This window comes from Bubalus kerabau, chromosome 1, assembly GCF_029407905.1.
Source record: "Bubalus kerabau isolate K-KA32 ecotype Philippines breed swamp buffalo chromosome 1, PCC_UOA_SB_1v2, whole genome shotgun sequence".
In the NCBI taxonomy this organism is placed as follows: domain Eukaryota; kingdom Metazoa; phylum Chordata; class Mammalia; order Artiodactyla; family Bovidae; genus Bubalus; species Bubalus kerabau.
This window is the reverse complement of record NC_073624.1, coordinates 81,873,579-81,886,634: the sequence shown is the minus strand read 5'-3', so window position 1 is coordinate 81,886,634 and position 13,056 is coordinate 81,873,579. Positions and strand designations below refer to the sequence as shown.

General features: G+C 34.6%; 1 protein-coding gene across 3 annotated transcripts in view; it reads right to left on the bottom strand.

Moving 5' to 3' along the window:
* The window catches only part of LRRK2 (leucine rich repeat kinase 2), a 206,443-nt gene that overhangs the window by 111,453 nt on the left and 81,934 nt on the right, over positions 1–13,056 (bottom strand). For all 3 annotated transcript variants that reach the window (XM_055580817.1, XM_055580809.1, XM_055580824.1), the window contains exons 21-25: positions 9,893–10,011; positions 8,896–8,965; positions 7,959–8,176; positions 3,784–4,034; positions 3,356–3,504 (exon numbers count right to left, since the gene is read on the bottom strand). In XM_055580817.1, the coding sequence (XP_055436792.1) occupies positions 3,356–3,504; positions 3,784–4,034; positions 7,959–8,176; positions 8,896–8,965; positions 9,893–10,011 (807 nt within the window). The remainder of the gene's footprint in view (positions 1–3,355; positions 3,505–3,783; positions 4,035–7,958; positions 8,177–8,895; positions 8,966–9,892; positions 10,012–13,056) is intronic.

The following is a 13,056-nucleotide window of genomic DNA, read 5'->3' as shown; positions in this document are numbered from 1 at the left end:
TTGTCATCTGTAAAAGTGCACCTAAATCAGATGAAGTCTGAGATTGTTTAGCGATCTGAAAATCTGTGGTTCTGTGAAAGTGGTTTGAGAAATTATTTCTTAGCATTTTCAAGGTTAATAATATGGGTTATCCTTTATCAAGAAAATCTTCCAAGGGTCAAAATGTTCTAGGACATTACTAGAAGCTGTCTTCCTAAGAAGCAGAAACTTACATGCTATACCTTACCTATTTCCCAAAAGTATTTGTAGCAAAATAAATTAGTTTAATAGAAGTAATTCTCCACTTAGGAATTAAGAGTCTTTGGGTTCAGAGATTCTTAAGCTTTCTCATTCTATATGAGAAAGACTCATAAAATCAAAGAACTGAAACTTCATTTCACAGAGAAATTTTTAATGGTTAGGGTTCTACTGAGGTTATCACCTCCACAGGGTGTTTTTCCAAATAGAAGGCCATTTCTACAACTATTAAATTTGTGTCGTGCAAAGAAAGCAGATTCCTGAAACAACTAATAAATTAATTCTATGTTCCTGAACATTTCACACAAAAATCTCAGTACTTCAATTTCCTCAATTAGTCAAGCAGAGATCAATCTTGTCCCACCCTATAGGATTTTTGTGAGATTCAGCTGAGATGACATATTGACTATATGCTAGCTTCAGGGACCCTCAGATGCTCTTTTTTTCTAGATCTAATTAAATGCAACAAACACAGACACTTCCGTATCTCCACAATGTAGATCAGATCCCCTTGAGGTACCCTCATAGCATCTCGAAACTTATCATCATAGCACTTAGCACAATACACAATTACATTCATTTGTTCCATCATTACTTACTGTCTGTCTTCTGAACTTAACTACATGTTCCTTAAGGACAGAGTCTGAATTACTTTGCTCATTAGTGAGTGAATAATTCTATACCCAGTTTCAGGCTCATGGTAAGAACATGGTCAATATTCAAGAGGGTGAAAGGAAGGGAAAGAGAAGGAAAGTAATTTTACGTAAATTAATATGGATTTCATTGTTAGTAGTTTCTCGAAAATGTATAAAAATAAAATATTTTAAAGTAAGTAGTCAAACTATATTCTTGTATTTAATAGAATTAAAAATTATTTTACCAAGTCAGGTATAGAATAGGCATGTGGGTGGCAAGGTATGTATATGTATGGCCTCCATTAAGGAAGCTAAAATAGGGGGAAAGTTCCCATTTATTACCATAGAAGTATTTTGTTCCTCAGTATTAGAATTTGCAGACAGGCTAAAGTGAACATAAATCTCGGCTGTCTCACATGCTAAGAGAACATAGAGTATTCCAGGATTTTTAACAAAAGTGGCAATCATATAGTCCGTGATTATAATACTTTGAACAGAGCAAGAGCTCAATGAATATACATTAAGCTAACTAATTTGAAAACTTCTAAATGATTAATTTGATTCCTAAAAAATAATAATAGCACATATACTCCAGAAAACTGCTGAACAAATTTCAGTAGGAAATCCAGTATTTCTGCTTCAACCATCTCAGGCAGCCATATTGAAATTTTAGTATAACCACAGAACCACAGGTTAATGACTACTTGTACTCCAAGATACTGCAGTCTTGGGCTTCCCTGGTGGCTCAGTGGGACAGAATCTGCTTGCAGTGCAGGAGACCCGGGTTCAATCCCTAGGTTGGGAAGACCCCCCTGGGTTGAAGAGGGAATGTCAACCCACTCCAGTATTTTTGCCTAGAGAATCCCTTAGACAAAGGAGCCCGGCAGGCTATAGTCCATGTGGTCACAAAGAGTTGGACACAACTGACCGACTAACACTTTTCATAAGATATTGACATAAGGCTATTGACATAGCCTATGACAATAACAGCATGTTAAATAGCATAATATAATTTTTAATATTTTAGAATTTAAAAACTAGACTAATTTTTAGAGCAGCTTTAGGTTTACAGATGGAGAAGGAAATGGCAACCCACTCCAGTACTCTTGCCTGGAGAATCCCATGGACGGAGGAACCTGGTGGGCCACAGTCCATGGGGTCACAAAGAGTCAGACATGACTGAGCGAATCCTTAGGTTTACAGAAAAATTGAGAGGAAAATACAAAGTTCTCCCATATTCACCTTTTCCCCTCACCACCAGCAGCCCACACACATACATCTTTTCCCCATTATGAACACCTACAATAGAATGTGCTGTGCTTAGTTGCTCAGTCGTGTCTGAGTCTTTGCAACGCCATGGACTGTAGCCCACCAGATCCTCTGCCCATGGGGATTCTCCAGGCAGGAATACTACAGTGGGTTGCCATGCCCTCCTCCAGGGAATCTTCCCAACCCAGGGATTGAGCCCAGGTCTCCTGCATTGCAGGCAGATTCTTTACCATCTGAGCCACCAGGGAAGCCCTAGAGTAGAATAGTTTGGTGTGTTTGTTATAACTGATAGGCTGATATTATTAAGTAAAGTCTACAGTTTACAACAGAGTTCACTCTTCGTTTACAATAGAGTTTACTCTTTGACAGGGCTTCCCTGGTAGCTGAGCTGGTAAAGAATCTACCTGCAATGTAGGAGCTGCTGCTGCTAAGTCGCTTCAGTCGTGTCCGACTCTGTGCGACCCCACAGATGGCAGCCCACCAGGCTCCCCTGTCCCTGGGATTCTCCAGGCAAGAACACATTTCCTTCTCCAATGCATGAAAGTGAAAAGTGAAAGTGAAGTCGCTCAGTTGTGTCCGACTCTTAGCGACCCCATGGACTGCAGCCTACCAGGCTCCTCCATCCATGGGATTTGCCAGGCAAGGAGACTCCGGTTCAATTCCTGGGTCGGGAAGATTCCCCTGAAGAAGGGATAGCCCATCCACTCAAGTATTCTTGGGTTTCCCTGGTGGCTCAGATGATAAAGAATCTACCCACAAAGCAGGAGACCTGGGTTCAATCCCTGGGTTTGGAGGAGCCCCTGGAGAAGGGAACAGCTACACTCCAGTATTCTTGCCTGGAAAATTCTATGGACAGCCAACACTCTCTCCCTCACTCCAAGATCCTGGAAATTTCTGGTTGTTAGCTTTGCCTTTTCCAAAATGTGATACAGTTAAAATTATACAGTGTGTAATCTTTTCAGATTGGCTTCTTTAACTTAGCAATATGCATTTAAGTTCCCTCCACATTTCACAGCTTGACAGCTCATTTCTTTTTATCTCCAACCTGAAAACTTTATATTTAAAACTCTAGCATAATATTTAACTGAAACACCACCTTTAAATCCCCATCTAAAATGTTCATACAGGGCTCATGTGATTACATTTATTTGTTCCATTTGACCCATATAACACTCAAAATAACTGGAAAGAGAAGTCTCATAAAAATCACTTACCAAGAAAATTCATTTTGGCACTTAAAATCTCCATTTTAGGACAAGTCTCAAGGAAGTCCTCTGATAAAGATGAAATCTGGTTTTTACTAAGGTTTAAAATCTTCAGTTCCTTCAGGCTCAAAGGGGAACATATTTCTGATATTTTATTTCTAGTCATAAGAGACAAAGTGAGGATTAAAATTGCATAAACTCACAGGCTTTGAAGAAAAACAGTCAACCATCTTCAAAAATAGCATCAAAACACATTTATTAACTTTTAAATTAATTGTAAAAATTTAAGTCAACTGATAGAAGCTATATTATGAATTGTCTCAGTTGTTTATCACTTTACCATGTAAAATTACTATGGAAACAATGTCACTGTGTGTCAACCTTATGAAACTTCAGTGTGAGGCAACCCTTTTGTCTTCAATGAACTCCATGCTTACCCTTCTAAAATGAGCTGTTCCAATTTCTCTACCACATCACCAAGGTTCGCAGGAAGAGAAGATATCTGATTATACGACAAGTTAAACTGTTTCAAGGTCGGGCACTTCACAGCAGGGTCCAAAACTACCGAGGGTCCAATGTCATTTCGAGAGACATCAAGGTTAGCAATACAATTCATTTTCAACAAGTAAGTGGGAAATGATGTAAATTTATTACTATGCAGATCCAAATGTGTTAAACATTTCAGAGTCTGAAAAGACAACATTTTTAAATTTTTAAATGAACCATCTAAAAAACTTATATCTAGCTAATATTTCTGTCTTCCATACCTCTGGTAACTACAACCATTAAGACTTTTTCAAAAAATTGAAAATATAATCGACAAGATAACTTCAGTATACTCACTAGTCCTATCTGCTCTGCTATAAAATGGGTAAAGACAGGAAAAATATTAATAGGTCAACAGTCAAAAGCAGGCTCACAAAATAAGGTTTAGAGTTTAATTCAGCTTTTGTGGTAAATTATTCTTCCAATGAGTAAAATGGAAGAATAATAATAGGCTCCAACAAATACTTGAACAAATGACTTAATGAATAAGCAGTACAACATAATCCTGGGAATATATTTTTCTCTAGCTTTTACATATTGCTTAACATTTTAATATAAGTAAGATATAACCATAAAGTAGTCATGTATATAGTACATGTGTTATTTCACAAACCCCTCTTTCAAATGAAATATTTTGTTTTAAAAGTCTATTTTCTATTTTTAATATATTATATAGTTATTATATTACTAATAATTATATATTTGTTATATTTCTAGTGTCTATACTCTATCATTTATTATATCCTTATATATTAATTATATATTTAGGCATCATAAATATATTATAAATTATATATAAATCTTATAAATTTGTACTATAGACAATTATTTTACAAACTATGCATAATATATGAATTTTAAATATATAACAAGCAAGTTATATGTTATACACAATATATATTATATAACATATTTATAGTATATATAATGATATATATATTACATGCTGTATATACAATACTATCTTATAATTATAAAATGATAATATATAATATAAAACATGTTATTTTATATATATATAATTAATGACTATAAATATATATTTTATAATTTATACAATACATATAATCATAAATTATATAGCATATAATATATAATGTATGAAATGTTATATAAATATAAACATTATTTGAATATTATATATAAATGATGTTTATAATTATATATTATCATATATATATTATATTTATGTGATACAAATATTATATGTTTATTTATATTATGGACTTCCTAGGTGGCACTAATGGTAAAGAACCTGCTGCCAATGTGGCAGACATAACAGACATGGGTTCAATCCCTGCATTAGGAAGATTCCCTGGAGGAGGGCATGGAACCCCCTCCAGTAATCTCACTTGGAGAATCCCAAGGACAGAAGAGGTCATAATATTATATGTAAGTATGTAATTATATACTTATAAGTATATAATTTATATACATAAATATATAAATTTATATTATAAAAATACATTTTAATATAAATAAGAGTTAACCATAGAGTAGTCATGTAATAATACATGTTTTATTTTATAACCTCCTCTTTCAAGTTAATTTCCCAGTTTGCTGTGATTCACAGTCAAAGGTTTTAGTGTAGCCAATGAAGCAGAAGTAGATGTTTTCCTGGAATTCTCTTGCTTTTCTATGATCCAACAGATGTTGGCAACTTGATCTCTGGTTCCTTTGCCTTTTCTAAATCCAGTTTGTACATCTGTAAGTTCTTGGTTCATATTCTGTTGAAGCCTAGCTTGGAGAATTTTGAGTATGACCTTGCTAGCATGTGCAATGAGTATAATTGTGTGGCAATTTGAACATTCTTTGATATTGTCCTGCTTTGGGATTGGAATGAAAACACCTTTTCCAGTCCTGTGGCCACTGCTGAGTTTTCCAAATTTGAGGGCATATTGAGTGCAGCACTTTAACAGCATCATCTTTTAGGATTTGAAATAGCTCAGCCGGAATTCTATCACCTCCAGTAGCTTTGTTTGTAGTGATTCTTCCTAAGGCCCATTTGACTTCACACTCCAGCATATTTGGCTCTAGGTAAATGATCACACCATCATGCTTGTCCAGGTCATTAAGATCTTTTTTGTATAGTTCTTCTGTGTATTCCTTAATATCTTCTGCTTCTGTTAGGTCCCTACCATTTCTGTCCTTTATTGAGCCCATCTTTGCATGATTGTTCCCTTGGTATCTCTAATTTTCTTGAAGAGATCTCTAGTCTTTCCCATTCTATTGTTTTCCTCTATTTCTTTGCATTGTTCATTGAGGAAGGCTTTCTTATCTCTCCTTGCTATTCTTTGGAACTCTGCATTCAGATGGGTATATCTTTTGTTTTCTCCTTTGCTTTTTGCTTCTCTTCTTTTCTCAGTTATTTTAAGGCCTCCTCAGACAACGCTTTTGCCTTTTTGCATTTCTTCTTGGGGATGGCTTTGGTTCGTACAATGTTATGAACCTCCATCAATATTTCTTCAGGCATTCTGTCTATCAGATCTAATCCCTTGAATCTGTCTGTCACTTCCACTGTATAATCGTAAGGAATTTGATTTAGGTCATACCTGAATGGCCTAGTGGTTTTCCCTACTTTCTTCAATTTAAGTTTGAATTCTGCAATATGGAGTTCATGATCTGAGCTACAGTCAGCTCCAGGTCTTGTTTTGCTGACTACAGAATCTTTGAATGTCCTAATGTATAATATAAATATTATTTATAATATATAAATGACATTTATAATTATTTATATGATATATTTATATATAAATATATAATGCCATGTTCTCTTCATATTTTCTTTGTTTTAGCTGGGCTAAACCCTAGATTCCTTTACTTACTCTTTAGAAAATATTTATTGACAGTCAGCCAAGTGACAGTCATTAGTTTCTTCACAAATTACTTTCACTAATCATCTATACAGCCTCTACTATACTTACTAGGCTCCAAGGGTAGACATGAACAGGCTGAAACATTTTCTGTTCTCAAGGAGTTTATAACTTAGTGAGGACAATATACTTTAGATTCAAATTTATAGTGTGAGCGTTGGAGGAAAAAGACTGGGTGCCACAGAAATCCAACCTAGCCTGGAGATTGGATCTAACATGGGCCCCTGTAACTTGGAAGATTTAGTCAGGTAAAAGGAGGATAGAGAGGGGCTATATTTTAGACATCGTGGTGGGGGTAGGGATCACCTTTCTTTCTTCTCTCTCTTCAGATACACAAACTTTAAGGGAAAGATATCACTTAAATATATTTAAAAATCATACAATTCTGCTTTTAAAGTGTCAAAATTATGGTAAATTTTATGTTAGAAAAAGGGAAAATGTACTTGCAACAAAATTAGTTTTTTTAAAACATATAATTCTTTAGCAAACTTTGCAGTTCAATCTAAGAATTCATTTAATAATTTAAAAGGCAGTATGATCATTTTAATTTGTAAGCATATCTTTGAATTCTAATCTATAGTACATAAAAATGATGAACAAAGTAAGTAGTCAGAGGACTACCCTATCAGCAGATTACTTTAAAATTTAATTGCTATAAAATAGGAGTTTTGAGCATAAAAATCAATTTTTAAGGAGCATATAATTTTAAGACTTGATTAATGCCTTGTGGGTAGTTTAGTTGAGCCTCTTTGTTTTGCAGACAAGAAAATGAGGGCCTAGAGCAGTCGAAGTGATATGTTCTTATTGTCATACAGTTGGTAGCTGACGAAAGTCAGGACCATCATACCAGATCTAATTGAATTTAAACAGTTTAAGTTGTCTTACTAGAATTAAATAATTGAAGGCATAATCAACATGCAACCTTGCCAGACTTTAATACATACCATGAATCATCAGGACAGAACCTAGAATTCCTTTTAAATCAGATTTCCATTTCCACTGTCTACCCCCAAAGATGCATCAGAAAGATCACATAAACTAAGATACTTGTGTGACAACCAGAACAATGGAGGAATTACCATTCAATGACACAAAAGTAGAACCTTCTTTTTAAAGATTTAAGCATACAACTTAGATACAAATGTAGATGCTCTTGAAATATCCTGAGAATTATAAGGATAAATTAAATTTACTTCACATAGTTGTTGTGGAAAACTTGTGAGCGCATTCTGGTGAAGCTCCAGCTTTTCAAGATGCTCCAAATGACCACTTATACAGGAGTTCTGGCTCAGGGCATCAACATCTTTTAGTTCATTTGCTGAAAGGTCTAATGATGTAATATATTCTCTCTCAGAAGGCAGGGAAGACATGCTCTCTGAATGCTTCATATGGGACTGGAATTTTGATGCTCCTTTTGTCAAAAACAAACAATGGAGATATAAACAAGTAATTTAACTTTACTCAGCAAATGCTTATTGATCATCTACCAGTGTCACTGGTTTTCTATTCCAGTGTCTTCAAGGCATTGGAATAGAAAACCAAACTATGAAACTTTTATTCCAATGTCAGACATGAAAGTAAATAATAAATATTAAATCAGGTAGTTTAAATAGTATAAAAAACAACAGACCTAGAGAAGAACATTAAGAGTGGCACTGGTGGAGGGTTTTATTTACATTTTAGGAAAACAGCAGGAAGGATAAAAAGTGTCTGACATAACATCATAAAAGCTTAAATTTTAAATTTATAGTTGTGTTCCCTGGTGACTCAGACGGTGAAGCATCTGCCTACAATGCAGGAGACCCAGGTTCAATCCCTGGTTTGGGAAGATCTCCTGGAGAAGGAAATGGAAACCCACTCTAGTATTCCTGCCTGGAAAATCCCATAGACAGTGGAGCCTGGTAGGCTACAGTCCATGAGGTCACAAAGAGTCAGACACAACTGAGCGACTTCATTGTCACTTTCATTTTTCTACAGAATGATTTCCATGGAATCACTAGGTAAATAAAATTTGAAGGTTATGTATGATGAAATTGGTACCAAGAAAATTTGAATAATCAGAGGAAATTCACAAAGTGGTATATTCTGCTCAAAATATCTATTTACTTATGATTACTTTCAACTACTTACTGAGTGAATCATCTGATGAAAATATTTTTCTTTTTCTCTTTATTAAATCTTCATGATCAAAAACGGGTCCCTATTAAACAAATAAACATTTATAATAAAATTACCATCACTGTTTAGAGCAAAGAGAACATTTTCCTAGCTGATTTCTTTAGGAGTCCCTATAAGATTACTGGGCTTCGCTTGTGGCTCAGTTGGTAAAGAGTCCTCCTGCAACGCAGGAGACCCTGGTTCAATCCCTGGGTCAGGAAGATCCCTTGGAGAAAGGAATGGAAACCCACTCTAATATTCTTGCCTGGGAAATCTCATGGACAGTGGAGCCAGGCGGGTTACAGTCCATAGGGGTGCAAGACCCGAACACAATTTAGCAACTAAGCCACTACTACTGTAAGATTATTATTAACAGCTAAAGTATTCAAGCAACTAAGCCACACCATAAGACACAGACCTAGTCTGTGCTCCACAGACATGATGCTCTACAAAGAAAAAACAATAAACTATTTCAAAGTGTACAGAGCACATATATGCCCCAGACATGCTCAGAAGTCTACAAACATAAATTCAAAATAGCATATGCATGCATGTACGCACAGACACACACGCATGTGTGCATGTGTACGTGTGTGTGTGTGTGTGTGTGTGTGTGTGTGTGTATATATATATATGTATATATGTATATAGTGGCTCAGCTGGTAAAGAATCTGCCTGCAATATGAGAGAGACCTGGGTTCAATACCTGGGTTGGGAAGATCCCCTGGAAAAGAGAAAGGCTACCCAATCCAGTATTCTGGCGTGGAGAATTCCATGGACTGTATAGTCCATGGGATCGCAAAGAATTGGACACGACTGAGCAACTTTCACTTTCATATACATACAGAGAGAGAGCACTTTCACACATTAGGGAATTTCTCTATCTAGCTTTGACACACAATTTCAGTTATTAAAAGAATGTCAAACAAGATATACAATATTTAACTACAGTTTTTACAATATAACTTACCAATGAACTGGAATGTCTTTGCAAATTTGGTGAGCAACGCTGCAAGGCAGGATCTCCGTAAAATTCTCCTACACTAATTGAATTTGATTTCTTTTTCACAAGAAATGAGCCTTCACTTCCTATTTTTAAATAATAACATAAAGGCAAGTAAAAATGCTGACCTAATCATAAGATGTTAGCATCATAGTTCAATCACAAAACATTTTTAAGCACATTTTCATGAATGGAATTTACCTAATTCCTTTTGTAACATCTTTAAAGTAGAAAAAATGAACTATGCTGGCTTTTCATTTTCAAATTCAACATTTTTTTCATCCACAACTATTTACTGAATGGCTGTCACAAGACTAGAAGCTGAGTAAGTGCCGGAAAAAGATAAACAGGAAAAGTAATCCACTTAATCCTTAAGTGAGCTCACAGTATGGCAGGAAAAAGCCAAGAAAAAAAAAGTAGTATAGTTACAAGTGCTAAAATTAATACCTGGAAGCAGAGAAAGTTTATACATAAATCTGATCAGTGTTATTCTTTTCTGTTTCTCTGAATTTTTCTTAAAAAATTTTCAAATATTGTTTTAAATATTGGAATCGCACTTTAACACTCAACAAGTTTATGTACATTTTTATTTAATTACATATTGTGTAGTTTAATTTATGAAATGACATTAAAATAAATACAATGAGTTTAGCTGGTAGTATTGTTTTGAAAGAGAGGTGAGAAATTGCTTTTAAAATTATGGACTTTCAAGAAAATAAGGATCAATGCTAGCAAGTTATATTTTAAGGATAAACAATGTAAAGCCACTTTTGAGAACCATGCTATTTTAAATTCTATCACTCTTTATCTTTGAAGCATAAAAACTGTGTCAAAACAAATTGTAAAATTTACCTAACCAAAAATCAAGTCGTTTTTGCAGTTGCATTTCCGATATTATCCTTTATTTAAAAACACTTAAAGAGAATTCTTCTTTCAGCCCTGATGATATAACAAACACTGAACTTAACCTCCCCACAACAAATAACTAGAAAGTTGGACAATTTTTAAAAAATAATTGGTTTCAGACATGGGCTTCCCAGTAGCTCAGTGGTAAAGAATCTGCCTGCCAAAGCAGGAGACGTGGGTTTGATTCCTGGGTTGGGAAGATCCCCTGAAGAAGGGAATGGCAACCTACTTCAGTATTGTTGCCAGGGAAATCCCATGGACAAAGGAGCCTAGTGGTCTACAGTCCATGGGGTCACAAAAGAATGAGACACAACTTAGCTACTAAACAACAGGCTAACTTAGAAGTGTTCTAGAATCAGTTGGATGCCTACGGTTCCTTGACCAAACTTCCTCTGGGCTTCCCAGGTGGTGCCTGCCAACGCAGGAGATGCAAAAGACACGGGTTCAGTCCCCTGGAGTAGGAAATGGCAACCCATTCCAGTATTCTTGTCTGGAAAATTCCACGGACAGAGGAGCCTGGTGGGCTACAGTCCATGGGGTCAGAGTCGGATACAACTGAGTGACTGACAACACACACACACACACACACACACACACACACAGATATTGGGCTGCAGACAGTGTAGGACTGTGTAATCCCTGAAAGAAAGAAAACAAATTATGTGAACCTTTCAGGCACCCTAGCTTCCTGCCTGGAGGCAATTTAAGGGCTATGGGCAGTGAAAAGGAATTTAAACAAAGCCCAGTAGCTTTCCTGAGATGAGGAAATGGAGATCAGTGTTCATGGAGATTAATTTAGATGGGAATTCCAGGGCAGACTCACGGACAGAAAGGAAAATGAAGCAAAAACCTGATTCTTTGAAAAAGTTCAATAAAATTGATAAATCTTAAGTGAGAATGAAAAAGGGAAAAAAAGAAAGACAAAAACTATCAATGTCAAGAATTAAAGATCAGATATCACTAATGATCATATAAGTATTAACAGGATAAGAAGAGAATTATTATAAATATCATTAAACAAACTGGTAACATATAAAGAGGACAGATTTCTTGAAAGTTTCAAATTATAAAAACTGACAAAAGAAATAATAGAAAATCAAAATAACCATAAATTGATTACTTTTATAATTAAAAATATTCCCCCTCTGCACCAAAAATATATTCCTAACATACAAGGCTTTACTAATGAATTCTACTAAACATTCAAAAATTAGACCTCTCCTATAAAAAACCTTTCAGAAAACAGTGGAGTCAGGAGCAATTTTCAATTCATTTCAAGAAGCTAGCATTACTCTCATAGTTACAAGGAAACAAAACTACAGACCAATATCTTTCACAGATGCTATATCCTTAATGAAATTTTAGAAAATCAAATAATATTTTAAAAGAAAAATACACCATAACCAAGTGAGATGTATCCCAGAAAAACAAATTTGTTTTAACATGAGAAAATCATGGTAATAAACTAAACAACAGAATACAGGGAGAAAATATGCCCATTGCAACAGATGCAGAAAAGCATTTTCCAGCACCCATTATGATAAAAAGTCTCAGCAAATTATTACTAGAAATTTTCCTCAACTTGATGAAGAGTATCTATTAAAAAAAAAAAAAAAAACGATAACATCATACTTAATGATGAGACACTGAATGCCTTCCCTCTAAGTTTGGAAACCAGGGAACAATGCCTACTCTTACCACTTCTATTCAACATAATACTAAAGATGCTAGCCAGTGCTACAGGACATGGAAACATTTTAAAAGACAGATTAGAATGGAAGAAATAAATCTTTTTTAGCAAATGGCATTATTGTGAACATAGAAAAAAATCTATGCAGTCAACAAAAAGCTGTTAGAACTCATGAGTTTTGCAAGGCCATATAATACATTAATGTACGAAGAAATCAACCACATTTCTGTAAACCAGCAGTGAATGAATTATTGGAAATGAATTTAAAAACAATACTATTTACAATAGCATCAAAAAACATGTAATACAAAACACTGGAGGGAGAAATTTAAATACAAATAAACAGAAATAAATACTACATTTATATCTGAGAAGACTCATTAAAATATCAGTTCTCTCATTTATTTATATATTTAATCTAAAGCAATTTTTATTGATGCTAATTCTGTATTATATAACAGTAATATAGTATTTATACATTAATTTTATATTAAATGTAGATTTAATTCTAATAAAAATCCCAGCATAAAATTAA